Below are 24,415 nucleotides of genomic sequence, written 5' to 3' on the forward strand. Positions count from 1 at the left end.
TATATATATATATATATATATATACACTTCATTTGCTGGTTTGCCCATATTGAAAACACTGTGTGCTTTTCTTTTTTAAAACCAATAGAGTAAGTTTGAGGCGCGACTGTTTGTTTGAAAAATTACATATGGGGAAAGTGTTCCAAAATCTTTATTATTTTTTATTTTTTTATATAATACAAATTTTTGCAATACTGTAGCACAGAGATAGCAAATTTAAAATGTATTTATTTATATAGCACTGAATACAATTTGATTGTCAAAGCAGCTTTACAGTAATAAACAGGAAAATTCGAAAATTATGAAACCAATTCAATTTCATCTGTAAAGCAGCTCTACTGAAAACAACAGTGTCATTATTCATCTATAAATATAATAAAACTGTAAATGACTAGAATAGAAAAAAAACTTTACTGACTGCTTAATTACACTGCATATAATAGCATTTCAAAAGCGTTGTGTAGTGTGTACCACTTTTTCACATTGCTGGGAGATTTAAGAGTCAGAGCCGAGTCAGGCCTTCCCATAACACACTCCCTAGAGCCTGTGTTCTGATTGGCTGACATTCCAGAGGAATTCAGCTCTCCAAAGGGGGCTTGTTTACCCAAAAGATGGTGGTGCAGAATGAGAGTGAGAGAATGCTGTTATTAGGCCCCTAAATGCTCATGAAAATGGAAAAAAGTAACCACTGTCCCTCTTGCTCTCCTTTTCTTCCCTCTCTTTCATTCTCCTTTCTTTCCAAAAGTGGGAGGGTCAGCTTGCGCACAATGTGGCAGGCATGAGCGCCACTTTAGAATTCTTGTGGTAATCTCCACCACCGTGTGGAGGCGAAACAGCTCACAGGTGGATGTGACAGGCCGGTTTTGTTTGTATTTCTCAGTTAGGAGCTGAGATGGTGCCGGACACCTCCTTGAGTCCTTTAGCTTGTGTGTCGTCCTCTCTGTTTCTGATTCTTCTTTTTGCAGGATGGGGTGACCTGCTTCAGAAACTGGCCTATTTCTAAGACTTCCCCAGGGGGCAACCAAGGTGAGAAGGAGCTGTTTTGGGCTCCAAAAAGATCAGATGTAGGGCCCACTGTCTTTTAAACAGCATGCCGTACGCTTCAGGCTCAAACAGGAAGTTATGGACATCCGGGGCCTCGTCCCAAATGGTGCACTAAGCCCTCTTTTAAGCCCACACTTTGGTTATGTAATGTCGCATAGGCTTTTGAGGAGTCCAAATCATAAAATGGGCCAAGCTATGATCTTGTTTGGACTTAGTTGGAACAGGGCACTATAATGAAAAAGAGAGAAACAATTTTATAACATCAGTTAACTTTTAACTTTTTATGATGCAGGCCATGCTGTTATTCCTTGTGCAAGTACAGTTACAAAAAATATGATTCATATTCATATTATATTTACATATATACTGTATAACATACTATACTATACAATACTGAAATTCTGAATTTATTTACTGAACTTTGCTAAATATTTTTTTTACAGTGTACAGATCAAACTAGTTACCTTGCATTTTCAGAAAAGATATCAATTTGTGCAATAATTTGTTATTAATGATGTAAAATATGGCTTCCAGCAGTCATTTCGAAAGTGTTACATAGTGTTAAGTCATCTGCAGTGCGCTGCAGAAAAAGATTTAAACACCCCGTAGACGTATGTGGAAACATGGGAATTATTCTCTGGCTGGCAGAATTCTGAATCCAAGGGTGTATAGTAGCTCTGTCAGCAATTAACTTTTTATGAAGCAGGCCTTGCTGTTTTAGCATCAGCTTATAAACAAATGGACCCTGTCTCTGTTCTGGTTTCCATTTTTCTACTGTTATTCTGTCATTTGGGCTTTTAACGTCCACGGCGAGATTGTGCCATGGGCGCCGCCTCAGAGGCTTTGTGTGGGACGCACCAGGAGGTTGGGTCGCCATGCGGCTGCAGCTTTCTATTGTGTTGGGGGCTTTTTGTGCTCATGTCGCGGTCTCTGCGATTCCACGCGGAACATAAATACAAACTGAAAAACCTGTGAAATCCAAGTGGAAAGGTTCTGAGACTGTTTAACATCTGTATTTATTTTGTTGTTTTAAAATTGTTTTGTTTTCTTTAGAAATCCTGCAAGCACTTTATTGATATTAAGCAGATATAATTATTTTGTTCAGATCAAAATGTTATTACACTGTATGCACACTTGAACTGCACAAAAAGTAGTTCAATAACGTTGAATGTTACAGGGATTGATTACTGCAGATGCAGATCCCACTGTGTTCTGGTTAAATAATTTATTTTATTTTATTTATTTATTGCTAATTATTTATTGCATATGCTGTTGTGTTCTTTATGACAGCTTTCCTAAAAATATATCCTATTCCTAAAATCTACAAATATTTCGCCTTGCTTACAGTATCGCAATATATATCGCAATATATCGTATAGAAACCCCTGTATCGTGATATGTTTTGTATCGCCAGATTCTTGCCAATACACAACCTTACCATCATGTATCCTCCCCTTTATTGTCAGGATGTTGTTTTACTCCAAAGGAAGGGTTTTCCAAGCCTAGATTAGAAATATTAAGCTGTGGTGCCTCAGAGATGGCTGATATAGTGTCTCTATTGATCCTGTCTCCTGGCAACCTCTGACAACAGCTGAGCAAAGGACAGCGCTTCGAAACCACAGACAAGACTTTTCTTGTGCAAAGTTAAATATAGGCTTGCCCTGGCGCTGAGCATTCTGGGAGATTTGAGGACCTGTTTTTGTGTAATAGACTAGACTAGACAAAGGCTGTTTGTCACTCAAGCCATGTTTTTACTATCAATGTTATATTTGGTCCATCATTTGGCCAAGGCTGGTCAAGAGGCCATTTGACCTGTATTGTATATACTGTATATAATCTGTATAAAAGATTTTGGTCTTTGGTCATGTGTGTGTGTGTGTGTGTGTGTGTGTGTGTATATATATATATATATATATATATACTTGCCAATTGCAGTGAAGCGTCCTCTCAGTTTATTGCGGGGTTTAATACAGACCCTGGCAGTCGGTGTAGCTATTGGAACAAGCAGGTGTTTGGCATATTCTATCTGTGGCTCTTTGATGGCTTGGAGTCTATTGTGCTAGACGTTCATTAACATACCAAAGCAAAAGAGAAAAGCCAAAGTCCAATTAATTAACTGAGCAATGCTGCCGAGATGTGCTGCAGGATGCATATCAGCAGCTGAGCACGGATATTTGAAAATATTGTGGCGGCTGCAGTGGAATTGCTTTTACTCGTCTGAAAAATGCAGTCTAATCCACTATCTAAGGGTTATAAATACCTCTCATGGCCCATTTTATAGATCATATTTTGGAGGGCTCAGCATAACCTGCCCTGGTTGCCCCAGGGAGAAGACCCCTGTAGACAGAAGTGGACCACTTTATGCACCTCTTTGATTTATTTCCTGTTTGAAGTAACATCACACCTGATCTTAATGTAACAGCGCTGCTTATTTGAGAGAGAGTGTGTGTATTTATTTGTGTGTGCCTGCTGGCATGATGATGATAGACCCTCCGGTTTAAGATTAGACTGAAGGACAGTAGACAGCATGCCAGAAAGTGCTAAGATTCTTGAGAAGTCCAGTCTAGACAGAATTAAATTTAGTACTCAGGGTTATACGAGAGCCCATGTGTGGCACTAACAGTTGTGTCTACACTTTGGTAAGCCAAACTATATTTGATACTGATGATCAGCAGGACTCAAAGTTTTGGGTAACCTCACATTATTCAACTTCATTCGCTGACTCTAGTGGAGATCAAATTTCAAGGTTCACTTTTGAAGTGCAATGACGTTAAGAAATTGATATCGGTTGCATTGCAGTAAAATTTATTAGCTGGAATTAATTTACTTTAAATAATTTATGTAATGTCAAGTCATATACAGTACTGTATATCTGGAGTGACTTTAAGGTGACTAAATGATGACCAAATGTTTGGGTGAACTATAACTTTAAGGGTTTATACAAGGCCAAATGTATAATATGCCTAGTGGGTGGTCTGTTGATGTTCTTACACATTTTTGATATTTGATGCAAAAAGTGCTTTTAGACCATCTATATAAAATTGCATTGCAACACAGATATCTCGATTATCAGGGAATAAAACCCTTTAGGAACATTTGTCTTCTCTATGATTAAGGTCTTCTGAACATGTAGAATAAACTAGATTGAAATTGGGTCAAACCAGAAATGTGCTACATGTGAGATCTTCAGTTCAAGAAATTGTTGCTGGAACTGAACCCAAAAGTAAATTACTTAAAGGGCAAAACAAAACAGAACAACATGTTGCTGCACTTTTTTTCCCCTTTTTTTTAGCAGCCATTAGTCTAGTTCTGTTGTTCTTCTCTGTAATTGAGATAATTGCAAAAATGGAGGAAACAATTCCTCCAGTTTGGGGAAAACAACTGTGGTCGTGATTGTATTGAACATGAGATTAGTTTAAGTCTTAATACAATTTTAATCCAGTGCCAAAATTCATTTTATCTTCCTTATGCACTGGAAATTAAACAGCTGTTTGCTTGTTTCTCAGAGAGTTGCCTTACATATAAATGAAATTCCTGTCATCATTTACTCAAGATGTGAGGAACTTTCCCTCCTCAGTGGAACACAAAATGTGTTATTTTACAGAATGTCTCAGCTGCTCTTCATCATGCAGTGAAATTATAAATTATGCATGAGTCATTTTTACTTTTATACTTTTTTGTTGTTGTTGTTGTTGAACAGCCATTTTATTTTTCATGTTAAAGAGCCAAAATAAGTGATGAAAGAGTTCTTTGGATTAATTAACAGATGGAATGTGTTTATCCTTTTTTTTAAATCTCACACAATAGTTTCTATTAAAACTGCTTTTTCTTCCCAGGGATTGTGTAATTTCTAGAGATAAATGAAAAGCAGATATTTGACTCTGGTTCACATAACCGTAGAACGTGTGGAATCCCCAAGGCTCTTTTTGCTGGTGCTTGTGACTACTGAAACTGCTGGTCTTTAGTCTGGGAAGAGATTCATGAGCTTGTTGACTGTTGCTGCAGGAAATGTGGCATGACTGCCTGGGATTCAGGGAGCTTGATGTTAATGGTGTCTGGTGACAAAGGGCCTCTCGCCTTCCAGGGGACATCCAGATCTTTTAAGAGTGGCGGCCTGCTTTCAAGCGGAAAATACCCAGGAGCATCAGTTAATTGCTAGACCTCATGTAGCTCAGTGATTGAAGTCTTGTTTTAGAGATCATAATGTAGGTTGGATGCACAGTACCTGATACTCTGTCAACAATTTTTTGTAAGTTGAAGTGGAATGTTAATATTCTATAAGTTTCAATGTTTCATGGTAATCTGCTTCAGTTTTCAATTTGATCAGTCATTTTTGTTATTAGTCTCTCTATTTCCAATTTGGCCAATTTGCAGAATGGTTGTTAGCATGATAGATGGGCATTTGTGCATTGACGGTAATGAACCAATCAAAGCATGATCAGAAGCATTGCCTTTGACTTTTCACCTTTATTTTGCCATTTTCCCCTCTTATTCACATTGCAGGAGTTCTATCCATCCTAACATCCTAAGATGGTTTTTAATCAGTGTTGAAGGAAGTAATCTGCATCAATTAAAATATTAGTTTTGTTCATTTGTATGATACAAATTTTATTTGTTTCCAAAACTAACATCAATAGCTTAAAAGTTTGTAAGATCACCAGAAACTAATTATGTTGGATGTGTGACTTTTATAAAATATTTTGTATAAAATATTATATTTTATTTATTTCTGATCAAAATTGTTTTGTAATTTCATTAAAGCAAAAACCCTCTGTTTGTATAAATTTCATTTTATTCTTTCATTTTACTTTTTAGCTTCTGGTCTTTTCCATGTGGTCTTCCAAAATCTGTTGTATGATGGTTTTGCACTGCCCACTTGCATTTCTGTTGTACTCATTTTTGTCAATGTCAGAGCTGCATAATAACGACTCATGTACATATTCAGTGAGTTTTTTAATGATTGCAAAAATAACCCAAATAGTTCTCACACAGCTAAATGACAAGACTAACGGAGTATTTTCAGACTCTCAGGTGGAAAGAACTGTACTGTATGTAATTGCTGATTCGTCAGTGAAAACATCTCTTACCAAACTTGGCATTGTTGCAATAATTGCACAATAATTTAGTCTCATTCAGGGCCATAAACAGTGTGTCCAGAACTTCATCTTGCCTAATGTGTTTGTTCTCCTAGTGTTCATTGCATCATTAATTCGCATTGTCACATCATCACATCGTCACTATGGGTGTTCATTATTTGATGATTTTGGCCATTGCCTCTTGGAGTCCATTCTAGTAAAAGCTTGGAATCCAAAACTTCAAACAGCAGCAGAAAACAAGGATCTCTCTGTACTGCCCAACCACCTAATGTGTTGAACTCTGTACTCTAAGAAAAAATATAACATTTAAAATGGCCAAAAACATTATGTGTATTTCATTAAACAGTGCCCAAAGAGCTGTTTGTCTATATTGGATTTCAACAGAAAAAGAGAGTGGTTTCAAAGGAAGAGCTGTCATGAGTTCCTGTCCACAGCTTGAGGTCCTTCCGATTGTCTTCATTCTGCCTGTCTGCATGTCTTATTTTCACTATCTGTTGTTGATGATTGTGGGAATGCTCTAATGGTACTGCATCCAGTTCTTGTTTTAGTACCACTTTGGTCCAGAGGAGGGCACTGCATGTAAATATTTTTCCCTTTAAATGTGCAATCTATGAAGAAGAGAGCTGAAGTAATGTCTTGATTGAAGGCATGAAGCTGAAGGCATCTCTGCAAAATGACTAAATGTAAATGTTGATTGCATTTACCTGCTGCACACCAGTCAGTCAGCTCCCTGAAGTCAGTCTGATATTTACAGCAGTGTTCCTGCGCTCTGAGGCTAAATGCCTGTTCGTGTGCAGGGTGGATGTGCACACCTCCTGAGGTCAGAGCTATTAAAGGTCTGGCAGAGTAAGAGGTAAACATTTCAGAGTGTGGTGAAAGCAGGAATCATAGAAAGAAGTAATTATGTGATTTTAATATGGTCACGGTAATTTACATAAAACTGGACACTACTTCCTTCCTTATGCTTTTATTCCCTCCTCTTCTCGGCAATATGATTCACATCATCTGATTCATATGAAATATTGTTTGGGTGATCAAGTGTTTTAAATATCTTTTCTTACATTTTATATGCATTTTTTATTCAACACATACAGTACAGACCAAAAGTTTGGACACACCTTCTCATTCAAAGAGTTTTCTTTATTTTCATGACTATGAAAATTGTAGATTCACACTGAAGGCATCAAAACTATGAATTAACATGTGGAATTATATATGGAATTATATACATAACAAAAAAGTGTGAAAAAACTGAAAATATGTCATATTCTAGGTTCTTCAAAGTAGCCACCTTTTGCTTTGATTACTGCTTTGCACACTCTTGGCATTCTCTTGATGAGCTTCAAGAGGTAGTCACCTGAAATGGTCTTCCAACAGTCTTGAAGGAGTTCCCCGAGAGATGCTTAGCACTTGTTGGCCCTTTTGCCTTCTGTCTGTGGTCCAGCTCACCCCTAAACCATCTCGATTGGGTTCAGGTCCGGTGACTGTGGAGGCCAGGTCATCTGGCGCAGCACCCCATCACTCTCCTTCTTGGTCAAATAGCCCTCGATGCCTTCAGTGTGACTCTACAAGAAAGAAAACTCTTTGAATGAGAAGGTGTGTCCAAACTTTTGGTCTGTAATGTATATTTTTTCCTCCCCAAGCAAATGCAACTTTATTATACTTTTATGTATAATGTTGGAAAATATTATTTATAATGATTTATACATCATTAAATCCACATAGGCCGCTCATGTACATCATTTAAACTGCTTGACAGAAAAATTGGGAAACACTGTTGGCTGTTGTGTGACAGCAGTTTAACCTATTACTCAAACTCACATGTTTGTCATGAGGTTCAATATTAGTCAGTTATTGACTATTTTCTTTCCATCTTGAATAACATGATGTTTCCATAACGTGTTTGCTTGATTTAAAGCACTGTTTCGCTGACATTTTCAAAGACACATAAAATATAATATTGTAGCTTGGCTTGATACACAGTCTAATGGTGAAACAAAATCCAGTTTTAAACATTTTTTACTGTACCAATTTGTATTGCCCTTATATTACCTATTCGAGCCAGTGCTGATGAATGAAGTTATTTCAGGACAAGACCGCTCTGAATGTAAAGCTAAACGTGATTGGCTATAGCAAGAACGTGCTATGATTGGTCAGAGAAGTATGGCTGTTATCTGATTGGTTTGAGCAGACAGTGGGTGGAGTCTATGCATTTGTGAATTGTCAGTGTCTTAACGCTAGAAATGTTTTGAAATCCACAAATGCACAGATTGCGAGCAGAGTTCCACAAATGCACATAAAGCCATTCACAAATGCACAAGACGATTCACAAATCAAAGTTGTGTTTGTGACAGAAAAAGACATTTATGAATTTGTTTTTAATTTTCAAATTTTGTTTTATTAATTTGTGAATGTAATTCATGTTTGTGAAACTTTAAGGTTCGTCAGTATATTTAATTATTGTTAATATAAAAAAAATGTGTGGATCATAATCTGTTTATTTGGAATTATGCAACAATTCTATCTCCATAATAACTGGACTTAATGGCACTTCCCTGTACTCTACTTTAGCTTGAGTCCTAGGCTCAGATGGCATGTAGCAACTGCATTATGGGTAATAATATCAGACCTCTTATTACCCACATTTATTCCAGCACAGAGCTCTTCTTAGAAGCCAGGCAGACAGTTTTACGCCAGCCTCTCGATGAGAAAGTTTGAGTGTCTGAGCATCAGGAGAGAATGAAAGTGGCTCCTACCTCCTCCTTCGGGTCCTTCCATTACACACACACCCTTCTACAAAGACCCAGCATGCCACAGAACTGCTCTCTTCCTCCTCACTTGAGAAATATTCTGTCACCGAGCTGCCAGCACATCACCCCCCCCCCCCCCCCCCATCCACCAGCTCCAATTCACAGAGAGATGCTTCTTCTCAAGGCTGTTACTGTCTTTAGCTCTTCTGCTATTCAAATTTTTCCCTCTAATCTTTTAACTTTGCAGTTCTAAGTATGCCTGCTTTTGATGGTTACATTTCAGAGAAGCACTGTGCTGATCTACATCTTTTTGGCTTGTCAGTCTGTTTTTGGAGTTATGAAAAGTTGAGTAAAGTTTTAAAGGGATTGTTCACTCAAAAATGAAAATCCTGTCATTATTTACTCACCCTCATGTTGTTTCTCTCCTGTGTTCATATACTAAATACGCATTTATGCTATCAAGCTGCAGAAAGAAAGAAAAAAATAATTGTAAAACTACAAAACAAGTGGTCCATCCATATATTATAGCTTTACACCCATTCAAACTCTACATATTTAGCCATACAAACCAATGCCATTGATGTCAACTATACACATCTTTGACATTTAAGAGGAATGGTGGAGGTTGAGATTATCATTGTAGTAGTACAATGTCTTTTTATTCAAAGCAATCAAAAGACTAGTTGAAACATAGCTGTTTGGACTACTTTTTCCCTTTAAATAAACTTGACAGGTCCTGGTCAATATATGCTTTTAGCCTTATTCAGACTGTAAATTTTTGTTCATATACGATTGGAATCTGATCTAAATGATTGACTGTCCACACTGTGTATCGCAACTGCTCAATTGTGTCCATGGCTCTCTTTCATTTACTCAATATCTGCATTGGTTTCAATGGCAATGACTTGTGTTGGTATGCCTACGCTATAAACAAAAAAAAAGAGCTATACAGTTTGCAATACAGATGTGGTCTGACGACGTGACAACATGTTGCTGTCATGGTGGATTATAATAAGGGATAATAATATTAAATCAAGGTAGGAAGCTGTATGTGGGGCTTTATTCCATGCTGTCATCTCCACCGGTCTCAAAACTTTAAGAGATGGGTAGACTAGCAGTATATTGTCATTTTCCACTCGACTTGCTACTCACAACAACACAACCTTGTTTCAGCCAGCACCTTCAGCATGTTTTCTCACGAATTTGCACAAAAACCAATAAAATAACTAATTTATTTTATTTATTTATTTTTGATGCGGGCACATCTGACATCTGCTTCTCAGAATTGAGAATTTCATCAGGGAGGTGAGATGTTTTTGTGCGGCTCTGATCACAGAAGTTGTTTGTGGGGAGGAGTTGGCTCTCTACTTTCCCCCTTGTTTTTCCCCCTCTTCCTTCAAACCTCTCCACCATGCCATTCAAGAGCAGTCCTGACATGTAGAATCAGATGCAGCAGTCTACATCTCTGGCAGTGATCCAGTTCAAAAGGAGAAGACTTCCTGCAGTTCCTGAATCTATCATTCTGTGGGAATGTCAGGGGCAGTGAGGAGAGTTCTGGGGAGGAAGTGGTTCTACTATGGATTTCTGGGCCGATCCAGACATAGACAGCATGTTCGGTTACGGAGCCGCTGCCGCACCTTCAAGGGTGATTTCATATTTCTCTCTCTATCTTGGATATAAACAGTACTTTGCTGCATGGGGTTACAGAGGTGCCATAGTACTCTTATGTATTTGTGATATTTTTTATTGTCTGATCATACTGACTTAATATCTATCGTGTAATAAAATTTGCCCTCAAGAGCGATGGAAATGAAAGTGCACTGAGGAACTGACAGGAATGTTTGACTGATTATAGTTTTCAATCAGAATGAAGTGTGCATTTGGTGTCTGAGTGAAACGCTGCCCAGGTTTTCGATATTCTTCTTCTCTTTACTCTGTACTTGAAGATTTTTGCTGTGATACTCTTATAAACAGTTTTTAAAGCAAGTGAAGGTCCAGGCGACTTTTGAGGGGACTGGACTTTGTTGACATTTTATAAAAATATCTTATTATGAGTAGGTTGCCAGATTGACATCCATACTATATTTGACAGTACTATTAACACACTTTAATGATAACTAATGAGGCATACACTAATTGCTGAAATTATTATTTTAGTCAGTGTTTTGGTCTTTTCCAGCTAAAATAAATAAAAATATAAAATTATCAAAAATATAGAATTATTTTATATATATATATATATATATAGATAGAGAGAGAGAGAGAGAGAGAGAGAGAAAATTGTAATGATTGTTTTTTTTTTAGAATACAATTATTTAGTGGTTAAATTGCCTAATAATGGCTGGTTAATCAGTTGATTTACTAGCCTATACTATTACAGACCTGTTCTGGCCTTATCTTTGAGGCTAAGAGAGTAATGAAAGTACTGAAATTGAAAGTAATCATAGTTTGAAGATACTGTTTTCCTGAAGCACGTTTCTATCTCTGTCATCTGTTCTACTGTGACTTGACAATGTGTAGGTTGGATTTCTTCATTAATTTATCAACCGTTAAAGAGACATAAATATTTCACACAGTCTTCTTTGTGGCCTTTCTTCCACTTCCATGTTTTAAAAATGCTGATAATTAGAAACACAAGTATTATACTTTTTCTTTAGCAGATTGAAAAGACAAGTTGTAAATTTAAAGTCTAAGTTTCACTTCACTTTCACTATGAGTTAGCCTGAAGTATTAATAATGGTTTTTGTCAGCCTATGAACCTTATTTTTTTGCCGCATAAATCGTTTAATTTCTCCTATTTCCAGTCTTTCAAACTCTATGCGTGCACTCAGTATTTTTCTAAACTTTGAGTGTAAAAAAAAAAACAAGATCTTTATTATTCTTTTTTTCTCAGATTGATGTCAGATCCATTGTTTGAAAACACTGCACTGTTCAAATGAAAGGTTTGGCAGTGTTGACGAATGAGGGCTGATGGCTGATGTGCACAATCTGCAGTCTGTCAGGCCTTTAGCTGCACTTCTCCATTAAAGACCAAAGAAGTTCTGTGACTTGACATGTCGAGAGACTCGAGAGACAGGTGTAGTCGAGAGTTTAGCTCTGTGTCTGTTTCATAGAAGAAAGAGAGCTGACTAGCTCAGTGATTGACGCTTTAGTACAGACCCCAAAGCAGCATTTACCATCCATTTTCTGTTACTGTACATGTCAGAATCTGAAACATCCCCGTCCACAAGCCATTTTTACAGCTGGCTACTGCATTGGACAGTATCTGCTGTCCAATTTATAGATTACATTTGTTCTTAAACTAGAGTTCACCCAAAAATGAACAAAAAATGTGTCATTATATACTCACACTTACATCAGTTTTAATTAGAAACACTGCAGCAGCGTGTTCAAAGAATAACAAACAGTGCTCAGTTATCATTCTCTTTCTGTTTGTTTTTGCATGTTGCTCATGTCTTTTCACTGTGGTGGTCTTGTATCAAAAAACTTTTATTTTAAATTCATAATCAAATACAATACCTGCAAGTCACTGTACGTTACCCACTGACCCTGCTGAAAATCAGGACAAGTTGTTTTTATTTTTATTTTGTTGTTTTTACTTTTAATTCTTAAAAGGGCATCATGGCCAAAGAAGTCAAAAATCATTCTGCCCCAGGCCTTCATCTAACTATCTCTTGTTGCGACAAGTGAAGCCAGACCTGAAGAAAGGAACGTGCATTTAGATTGAGAGCAAATGAGACAGGCCTGTGAGTTATAGCCCTGCTTGAATGCTAAATGAGGCCGAAGCATTTCTGTGTAATTTGCTGGAATGACAGCGTCCTCTATGAGATCAGATGGAGGACAGTGGCACCCCAGTACAGACGTCTCTTACTCAGTTGGGCCATGCATCTAGTTCAGAGCAGATTAATAGGGATGCTAGCGACAAACATTTCTGCTGTAATTCTCTGGCAAATGGCCCACAAGTCTTTCTAACATCTGGGGTTGAACTGATTAACACATATGGAAAATTATTTGATGGCTCATACCATTCGAGAAAGTTTTTGAAATATATTCATTTAATAAAAGAAACTTACAGGGGCAACATTGTACTTTTTTATTTAAGTTTTTTGTTATTTTTTATTTTGACCATTAGGTATAATTTTCTGTTTTCCTTGATATCAAACTTGAGTAATAACAAAGATAATGAAAAAATATATTATAATATAATATAATATAATATAATATTATTATATTATATTATATTATATTATATTATATTATATTATATTATATTATATTATATTATATTATATTATATTATATTATATTATATTATATTATATTATATTATAATTTTTCCCAGGACGGGCTCCTGAACCCCCGTTAAGCCCAGGACGGGCTCCTGATCCCCCGTTAAGCCCAGGACGGGCTCCTGAACCCCCGTTAAGCCCAGGACGGGCTGTGTCTTCCTCTGAGATCCATGTTTGGATAATGCCTATGTTGGATTTAATAAAGCCTTGTTTCGTTTATCCTTCGGCTCCGTGTTCCTTCCAGCAGCGTAAGCCGTGACTATTATATTATATTATACATCTGGATAACCTGGATGACTTTTTAAATGGTCCTCAGAAACCCTGTGAATCTTTAGTGACCGTGTAGTGACGTATGGCTCAAGATGTTGTGATATCAACATAAGCAAGAGGCGGTGTTGAGATTTCTCTCCCATGCATCCCAATCTGTTCATCTCTCTGCGAGAAAACAGTGAAATTACCAACACAGACGGAATATTCATATGTGGATACCTACGCAGGGCTGTTAATCACTCTTTCTCCATGTTGTCAGATTGTGTCTAGTTTTGCTCAGCCAACACTTAATGATGACTGAGGGAGCAATACAGATCCTTGTTATTTTACATTGTGGCAAAATATATTTGCACATAATCGTTTATCTTTAGCAGTTGATATAATTTGGCATATTTCCAGGTGTCTGTAAATTTGATGCTCTCTGTACACTGAAAATAATTGTTTGTTTGTCTCTCTGTGTGTGTGTATATATATACAGTATACAGTACAGACCAAAAGTTTGGAAACATTACTATTTTTAATGTTTTTGAAAGAAGTTTCTTCTGCTCATCAAGCCTGCATTTGATCAAAAATACAGAAAAAAAATTAATATTGTGATTTATTACAATTTAAAATAATTGTTTTTTAATTTACTATACTTTACATTATCATTTATTTCTGTGATGCAAAGCTGAATTTTTAGGATCATTATCACATGATCCTTTAGAAATCATTCTAATATGATGATTCATTATCAAAGTTGGAAACAGTTCTGCTGCTTAATATTTTTTCAGAACATGTGATACTTTTTTAGGATACTTTGATGAATAAAAAGTAAAAAAAAAAAAAGCTATGTTTTTAAAATATAAATATTTAGTAATAACAATATACACTACTGGTCAGTAATTTGGGGTCAGTAATTTTTTTTTTCTTTTTAAATAAAATCAATACTTTTATTCAGCAAGGATGTGTTAAATTGATAAAAAAAGTGATATTAAAGAAAATATATTATTAGTAATTTTATTTTTTTTAAGTATATTCAAATAGAAAACTATTATTTTAAATTGTAATAATATTTCACAATATTACTGTTCTTTCTGTATTTTTGATCAAATAAATGCAGGCTTGATGAGCAGAAGAAACTTCTTTCAAAAACATTAAAAATAGTAATGTTTCCAAACTTTTGGTCTATACTATATATATATATATATATATATATATTCCCAAAAGTAACACATAAATAATTTTGTTTCTTCTCATTTTGGTTGACAGTAATGTACATTGGATGTTGTGTGTTACATTTTGTTATTTGTTTCTTATTTATTGCATTATTTCAATGCCATTTGTTATCCTGTGCGCACCGTCCATACACAGGATAGTGTTTTATAGACAGGGCATTTACATTTACAGTTAGTCATTTACCAGGACAATAGAAGCAATCAAACCAACAAAAAACAATAATATATAAATGCTATGACAAGTCCTGATCAGTCTAACACAGTATGTAACAAGTTTTTCTTTTATATATATAATAATAAATTAAAAGAAAACAAGGGAAAAAAATAGAAATAGAACAAAGAGGGTCAAGGTTTTTTATATTAAATAAAAAGAATACAAGTAGTTAGAATAGAAACAGGAAAGAGAGTGCAAGTGTTAGAGGGTCACGGTGTTTGCAAATAAATAAAAAGAAAATGGGTATTAAATAAAAAAATTTTCATCTGTTGTAACACCTGTATTATTATAATGGGTGTTAATACTTTTTTTATGGCAAAAAGCAGATTTTTGTAGTTTGAGTATATAGGTATATTAAAATTGAAGCACTTAATGAATAAGTTGTAAAATATACAGGCATGTTTTAACACCAGAAATACTGTCACAGTATTTTTTTACAGTGAATTTCAGGCAACCACAGCTGGCAGTGTGTGTGTGTGTGTGTGTGTGTGTGTGTGTGTGTGTGTGTGTGTGTGTGTGTGTGTGTGTGTGTGTGTCTGTGTCTGTGTGTGTTCTTTCTGGCAGCACTTTTCTTGTGCCTGAATTGGTTATTCAAATAAAAAAAGCTTTCTGTTCTACAGTGTAAAAAATATCCTGGTACATTTATAAAAAAAAAGAAAAAAAACACACTGTGGCAGTGTGTGTGTGTGTGTGTGTGTGTGTTTTTTCTTTTTTTTTATAAATGTACCAGGATATTTTTTTTTGACACAGACACACACACACACACACACACACACACACACACACACACACACACAAATGTTCCAGATCTAGTTAGTGATGCTTCTTTCCAAGTACAAAACCAGCTAGGAAAAAAGCCCTTCCTCCACTTGTTTTGAGTTTGACATGATTCAGACTGTGCAAAGAGAGAGATGAATTTAATAGATCTTGTCTTTCAGGTTGGCTGTGTTCTCTCTCTCTCATTTGTTTTCCGCACAAACACTTGTTCCCTCCTTCCCTCCATCAATCGTGCAGACTGAGATGCAGGCGTGTGCTGAATGCCAAGCAGTCTGACAGGCTGATGCAGGCTGAGGTTCAGCGTCTGGCCACACATGACCAACACATGTGACTGACATAGTGACCCTGCTACAGAATTTGACTTGCCAATAAGGCACCTCCTAAAGCAACCAGATTGCAACATGTTTAATTCCAGTCAAAAGACCATAGGAACCACATTCCAATGTGCTAAATACACTCAGACCTTAGCAACAGCATAGCATCCCCCTGGCAACCATCTAAAACATACTAGCAACTTATTTAGATCTTAGCAAGCAACAAGATGAAGATGAAGAAGAGATTATGATGAACACCTTTCTTCAGTGTTTTTTTTTTCAGTACTGTTATTGATGGTGGGTTTGTTTATCCTAGGGGAAATCTGATCCTAGAACAGCTATTGACAAGTTACATGCACATGAATCCAGACATCACTCTCTGATTCCTCTCTCTGTCTCTGTCTGTCTGTTTTCAGAGTCTCTCGCTGGCAGGATGGGCCGGCGGCGCAGTATGCCTGGGAGTACGGTGGACAAAACGGTCATCGCTATGGATCCAGAAACGTCAACACCTTTTAAAGTCACGGTAAGCATTTATGACAACAACACAGTTAAAATAGTATGTTTACAACCGTAAGAGGATTTAAACATCTCTGAGCATTGAGGGTTGAATTTCAAAATGCTGTACACTTCATAAATGCCTTAATATGTCAGGTAATATATCAAATAAAAAACAAACAAATAGTCAAGTCAAGTCAAGTCACCTTTATTTATATAGCGCTTTAAACAAAATACATTGCTTCAAACAACTGAACAACATTCATTTGGAAAACAGTGTGTCAATAATGCAAAATGATAGTTAAAGGCAGTTCATCATTGAATTCAGTGATGTCATCTCTGTTCAGTTAAATAGTGTCTGTGCATTTATTTGCAATCAAGTCAACGATATCGCTGTAGATGAAGTGACCCCAACTAAGCAAGCCAGAGGCGACAGCGGCAAGGAACCAAAACTCCATCGTTGACAGAATGGAGAAAAAAACCTTGGGAGAAACCAGGCTCAGTTGGGGGGCCAGTTCTCCTCTGACCAGACGAAACCAGCAGTTCAATTCCAGGCTGCAGCAAAGTCAGATTGTGCAGAAGAATCATCTGTTTCCTGTGGTCTTGTCCTGGTGCTCCTCTGAGACAAGGTCTTTACAGGGGATCTGTATCTGGGGCTCTAGTTGTCCTGGTCTCTGCTGTCTTTCAGCGATGTAGAGGTCCTTTCTAGGTGCTGATCCACCATCTGGTCTGGATACGTACTGGATCCGGGTGACTGCAGTGACCCTCTGATCTGGATACAGGCTGGATCTGGTGGCTACGGTGACCCCGGAATAAGAGAGAAACAGACAAATATTAGCGTAGATGCCATTCTTTTAATGATAAACTGCAAAAACTGCAAACACTTTGAAATAAAAAGAAAACAAGTAGATAGAATAGAAAAAAGAATAGAGAACGGTAATGTTAGAGGGTCGTTTTTCTCTATAATAAATAAAAAGAAAACAAGTTGTAAAAGACAACATGAAGTTTGTTAGTGCTCTCGTACTCTTAATGGTGTTGCATACGCTTAATATCAATCGCAATTTTTTTGTTTAAATGGGGTCAAAGAAACAAGGAAAGAAAGATGTCGCTGAGGGAGAAAGTCCGGCCGAGACCTGAGGCTCAATAGAAGAGGCCAGCTCAACAGCAAGTAAAGAACCCCGTGCTGCTTGCAATTGAATCTCATTGCGATTGGAGCTGGGCAAAGTTAAGGAAATTACATAATTTTTTGCATGAACAACAGCAGCACCAAAATATTTCTTTTAAAGTAACAAACGTTGAAAGTTAGTGCATTAAAAGAATGACCCAGACATTTTCGTTTTGATGACGTACAGTACTCTAATTACAGGGGTAACCTGTGAATAAGTGGTTACCCCTGTGGTTACCACTGCCTTTTACAACATAGAAAGTGTTTGCTGTGGATAATAGTCGTAGCGTGACACATACAGCTTTACTGACTTTTATGACAGATTCTGTTTGTCTAGATTAGTGGAGCAAAGGGCACCGGATTGCACTTGTAGACACACTGCAGACTGCAGTTCATTGAACTCTGGTACAAGGTTAATCCCAGCAGTTGTTGCTAGTGGGATAAAGCAGGTTTCATCACGCACCCTGAGGAGAGACGGCATGTCACCGCTGATGCGCCGTGCACTTCTTGCCTAGGGTGAGAAGCACCGGTCCTAATGACTATCCTTGACGATAGGTGAGCGACACGGCCACAGCTGGCTCTGAATCCACAGGTCTGAAAGGAGAGAAGGATTAGGCATCCTGATAGAGTTACAGACCTCAATGGGCATCTAACAGGGAACAGTCCTTGGAGAAGATGCAATCAGTCCTAGTTGATGCATGCTGTAAATGTGACAGATGGGTAGCGAGTCGTACGGCATTTAGCTGCAATGTGGAAAAGCCACAGGCACAGCTGGCAGCACCGGTACCCCTTGTTCCCTGCTCCTGTAGGCACACCATTCTTGGGAAAGGCGAAATTATTCCCACGTGCCCCTCACGGTGAAGTAGTTTGCAGAGCTGACGAGGTGTTGTGTAAAAATATATCCTTCCTGTAATGCTATACCACTAGCGCACAACCCAGTTGGGACAGGTTACCATGGAGGACAGTATCATAGATGCAATTATGATTGATTAAGCCAGCTATTACTGATTTGAGTCACTTTTTTTTTAATGAACTTTCGCTACTATATGATTTACAGTCTATGATGTAATTTAGTCAAGTCAGTTTTATCTGTATAGCAATTAAAAATAACAATAATAAAAAAGGATAATTCATAAATGGGTGTTTCTTCAAGTATGGCTAGCTTTGGTCCTGTTTTCACTCCCACTATTATTTATTTACAGTATTTAAATATTTATTTAGTCCATTACAGTATCCCAACAGTATAACATTGCGCATCATTGGATGTTTTTTCTAAAAGTTATGAAAATTTCCACCACAGTGTCATTTCCATTCTGTGGTGGAAATACATTTTTATACAATGGAAAAGTATTTTGTTTTTACAATTAGCGTTCTTTGTAATGTAAATGTACACAATTACTTAATCATTTCAAAGTCAAGAAATTTTAAGAAATTGAAACTTTTAATCAGCAAATATGTATTAACTCAAAATTGATCAAAAGTGACCGGAAAGACTTCCATATTGTTACAAAGCATTTCTGTTTTAAATATATGCTATTCTTTTGAACTTTCTATTCATCAGAGAATTCAGTAAAAAAATATCATGGTTTCTGTAAAATATGTATTCAAATATTAAGCAGCATAAGTATGTTTTCAGCATTGATAATAACAAATGTTTGTTAAGCAGCAAATCAGCATATTAGAATGATTTCTTAAGGAACATGTGACACTGAAGACTGGAGGAATGAAGCTGGAAACTCAAAAAAATAAATTACATTTTAAAGTATATTAAAATAGTTTTACTAAAATTACAGTTTTACTGTATGTTTGATTGAATACTTTAAATGCAGCCTGTGTGAGAATTTTTTTCAAAAACGTTCTTACAATGCCCAAACATTTTACAGTAGTGTACATAAAAGGCAATGGAAAAGTAGCAAAAGTAAATGAATAACGTATGGTAAAATGTTTCCATTATAGAATGATTTTGATCTTTTAATCTGAAATCTGTCAAATATGAATAAAAAGTAATTGGTCATAAAGTTCCCCAAAGTAAACACTCCAGTAATTCAATAATATATACGCTTCAGTAATTTCCTCTTAGGCCTGTGTATTTATTTTCTAGGCTGGATTCAAATATTGGCATCAGTCTGCTGCTACTGTTTACCCCCTACCAGAAACCTAAGATAAACAGTTATTTCACTGCTTTCAGCTCACCCATTTTACTTAATTACAGAGCTAAACTAATGCCAGGATCTATTAACTGACGCAAGACAGAATGAGCACAGTGTTTGTAAGCATGCTTGAACGTGAACGCCCCTTGTGCATGCCCATGAGTTGTGTATTTGGCTCCTGCGGGGCCACGAGAGTCCCGCTGACTCCGGTGATGCAGAGCCTATCGTGTGAGTACGCGAACCGGATTCACACTAATTGAAAAGCATCCCAGGCTTGTCGGAACAGAAGAAGGAAGGGCAATAGTGTGCATCCCATGCTGTGCGGACCACTTTGAGAACCCTGGGAGAAATCCAATGCCTTGCTCTGGTGATGTATGCAGATGCGATCATTAGTAAACCCAGGGTTACAGATTTCCCCACTGGACAGTGGTTCTCATGCAGATCAGGCAGCTTCAGACCATGGACTCCTCTGCATTGTGCCTCAGGCTAGACTGTCTGGCTGCGAACAACAGATAATTACATTAAATGTATTGTTTCAGCAGCTCATCAGACACATTCAGTCTCTTTGCAGAGGCTCGCTGCAGTCGGGAGTCTTGTTTAGTTGTTATCTGAGAGTATGTTTCTCATGTTTGATAACGGCTGTTATGCTAAGTGCCTTCATGGAAGACTGAACCGAAAGAACTTGTTTTCACAATGCAAAACATATTTTTTTGCACATTTTATCACTGGCTACTGTTGTCCTAGAGAAGTATTTTTTTTTCTTATTTTCCAGTGAAGATTATATTGTTTATATATATATATATATATATATATATATATATATATATATATATATATATATATATATATTAATGGTGGGCATAGATTAATTTTTTTAATCTAGATTAATCTCACTGTGATCTTGAAATTAATCTAGATTAATCTAGATTAAAATGGCTAATTCGAATTCTGCTGAAGGCATTCAGAATATGTGTTACCCAAATAAAATTGACAAACAGTAAGTCTTTGAGAAGGGGTTTATCAAGCTAGATGGTGCTTAGAAAAGAGGCTCATCTCCTGTTTCCAAAATGCATCACAAAGTGCTTGAAAAAGCTGTAAACTAATTCCACATTGCACAAGGTGCAAACAACCTTATGCTTGTTTCACACATACTCCGTCTGCAGTGTGTATGCATGGCAAATTTTTTATGCACCCATGTTAACGGATTCCAGTTGCGTTCCAGGAGCGGTGCGTATGCAGCAGTGCAGCGATCATTTACCGGGTAGAGAACTGCAAACGCGTCCTGTGTGACAGCACATCGAGTCCGTGCTGCACCACATACGTAACGCACACGGACTGCACACGCACTGCAGACGGAGTATGTGTGAAACAGCGTGAGCAGGGCCGTAGCTGGGGTCAGTGGGGACCCGGTGAAGGTTGTACCAGTGGGCCCTGTTTGAAATTGTTTAATTTGTATGTTCGTTTATTTTTATTTATTTTTATTTATTTATTTATTTTTTTTTCAAGTTTGTAGGTGTCAAGGTACAGAAACCAAATAATTAAATGTAAAATAGCACTGGATAGTCTTAAATGTAAAAATGAAATATACAATCAAACCTACATTTATTCAGACACCTTCAACATTTCTTACATTATTACAGTTTTGCTATATATATCAAAAATTATATCTGGTGTCTGAATATTTTTTGGTTTGACTGTTAAAACTACAAAGTAATTCAGTCAAGAGAAGTGAGTGATTTTCATTTTCTTGGATTAACATTACAGCAGCCAGTAGCTAAATTATGCACGGTCACTTTAAGAGACGATGAACGCATCCAATATAATACACATCCCATTTTATTCCTCAACTGTTTACTTTCACTTAAGAAGTAACTGACAGTTTTTTTCGAGCATAATTTCCAAGGTGGATATTTTGACATATTTTGTATGTATTTGTCGGCACAAGAGCAAAAATAAGCAAATTCGATGTTCAAGTGTTTTGAGACGCCTTTCTCTGCGTGATTCAATTCAATTCAATTCAAGTTTATTTGTATAGCGCTTTTTACAATACAAATCGTTACAAAGCAACTTTACAGAAAATTATGTTTCTACAATATTTAGTAGTAGCTAGTAGTTTGTGCACGTTTGACAGGATTTTAGAAAAAATAAAAAATAAAAATAATAATACAAGACGTAGTCAGCTAGACGATGAACTATCAATATTATTAATTAATAGTTATCATATGATGCAGTCACACATGTAGCAATAATTATTTAGTTCTGTGAGCCCTGAACACCAGAACAACGCGAGTACTGAATTGGGCTCTTTCACATCTTTTTGTTTGTTCAAACTGCGATTTGTATTTGATCGTTCAGGTGCAGGAGGGACTTCGAGGAGAACTTCGCAGAAGAGAGCTCGGTTCAGTGTCGCTCTCCGTGATATGCGTCTCTCTCTCTCTCTCGTGTGCACCGAACACAGCGCGCGAGTAACCAGCTACTCTGTTCAGCTTTTCCGCGTCTTGTGTTTGGATGCTTTAATGTTTAAATCGACAAGTGGTAAGGCTTAAAAACACGTGATCGGAATAAGCTTTCGTGACGATGCGCAGCAATGGCCCGTCAACTGTCCTGAACATCTTTTTAGGCTGGCCTCAGCCAGTCGGTTATATAAAATATCAAGGTGAAAGTCATCATAGCTTGCTTAGTATAGACCCAGCTCCCAACCCAACTTTGAGAATAGATTAATGGCGATATTTTTTTTATCGCCCGATAAGAGTCTCACGTTAACGCAGCACGTTAACGCTGATAACGGCCCACCACTAATATATATATATATATATATATATATATATATATAAACAACAACCTTAAAACAAGATAAATTTACTTGGTTACAAAAATCTCAAATTAAATTGAAACGGTTATTTTAAGGTTTAGTTGTTTTACACGTTTATGTTTTCTATTGTAAGCATCTTTATTGGTTACCTACAGAAACCAGAATAGAACACATTAAATAAAAAATGCTCCTTCATATTTTAATGCCTTTTTTCTAGGGTAAATTGTCATTTCTTTATTTATAATGCAATGTCAGTATCTGTTATCAGGAGTGAAGTTTGTGCTTAACATTACGGACCACAATGGAAACAAGTTTTTAACTTTATTGTGCTATCCTTGACAAATTAAGTGTATTTCGCTACTTTTCTAATCAATCAAATACTATATTTCTTAGTTTTATTCTTAAAACAAGATAACCTATTTGCCAAACTGATTTGTTTCGATTGAATGTAGGATTGGGATCTTTAGCGTTGTGGTGTGCATTTGACACAATGAGACATATGGAAGTCTTGGCATAAGGGGCCTCTTGAAATATTTCATTTTAAATAAGATATCTTCCAGGAATGCGTATCTTGTATCTTTGGTGCACTGGCACAATAAGGACAAGAAACATCTCCGTTCTACTGGTTATAACAAGATTGGCATTTTACTTGTCTAGACACGATTTCAGGGAATGAGGAATAGTGGTTTATCCCTTAAATGACCTGCTGATGAGATTTAACATAATGCCCACAATACAAAATTTAAAAATAATAAATAAATAAATAAAAAGATATTTAAATTTTCTTTTCTTTTCTTTTCTTTTTTTAAACTTGTAAAAAAAATATTTAAAAATCATCTTAATTTATTAATAATTTATTTACCTTTTTACATTTATGTAAAAAAAAATTTATATTTAACTGGAACATACTATGATTATTTTAGTAAACAAAACTAACATTGTTACTTCACATTCATCAAAAGTGAACAATATGACATTGACACTTAAGGCTTATAATATTAAATGTTTAGCTACTAAATTGTTTGGTATTAAAAAAACATATCACACACACAGACATCTCACAAGGTTTTTCAACAGAGCCCCAGATCTTTTCTTTACTAGCTATGCTATGACTAATGGGTCAGGAAAGGGGCTTAGACTTCTCCTGTCTTACAAAGTAGGGACTAGGTTATACAAATCCAGACAGGGCCTTCAAATCTACATTTATCGGCCTTAGAATGTTTCAAGCCATGTCTAGGTTCGTAAGAATAATTAATGCTGTCAGACACAAACTCACAGGCATGGACACAAGAGGGCAGAGAGAGGCCAAGCATAAAGATTACAGAAGGGGTGGGGTGGTGGGGGGGAATTAGAGGAGGTTGGAAATGCAAGCTCAGCAGCTAAGCATGATAGGAATTCAGTACATGCACGCAATAGTCATGAAGGAATCTGCAGACATTCAGCCTTTTGACAGCTGGCAGCTTATTACTGAGACATGATGCCAGCATAACCACATATGTTTGGTCAAGAATAGGGTTTTATCTTGCCATTACTCCAGTCTGTAGTGTCACATGATCCTGTACAGACATCATTAATCATACTACATCAACATAGGGCTTCACACACAAAATAGGTTTTATAGTAAAATTTTTACTTTTATATACTTTTTAGAGGGCACGAAACAAAACTCTGTAGAAAACAGTAGTTCTGATTCACTTCTATCTGTAGAATTGCAAAATCATTTAGTGAATGCATCTTGTGTATTGTTTCGATTTGAAAGATGCCGGGTTACTGCACAGCTGGAGTGTGTGTCAGGAGTTGAGCTCTTAAGACTACGTTGTCA

At 36.6% G+C, this 24,415-nt stretch overlaps 1 protein-coding gene across 4 annotated transcripts in view; it reads left to right on the plus strand.

Moving 5' to 3' along the window:
- The window catches only part of LOC132114823 (disabled homolog 2-interacting protein-like), a 99,812-nt gene that overhangs the window by 9,702 nt on the left and 65,695 nt on the right, over nucleotides 1-24,415 (plus strand). For 3 of the 4 annotated variants that reach the window (XM_059523169.1, XM_059523167.1, XM_059523168.1), the window contains exon 2: nucleotides 16,388-16,494. In XM_059523169.1, coding sequence (XP_059379152.1) covers nucleotides 16,388-16,494 — 107 coding nt within the window. Of the gene's footprint in view, nucleotides 1-10,445; nucleotides 10,536-16,387; nucleotides 16,495-24,415 lie in introns of those variants that run through there. The other variant, XM_059523170.1, reaches the window with a different exon arrangement.

Source organism: Carassius carassius, chromosome 34, assembly GCF_963082965.1.
Source record: "Carassius carassius chromosome 34, fCarCar2.1, whole genome shotgun sequence".
NCBI lineage: Eukaryota > Metazoa > Chordata > Actinopteri > Cypriniformes > Cyprinidae > Carassius > Carassius carassius.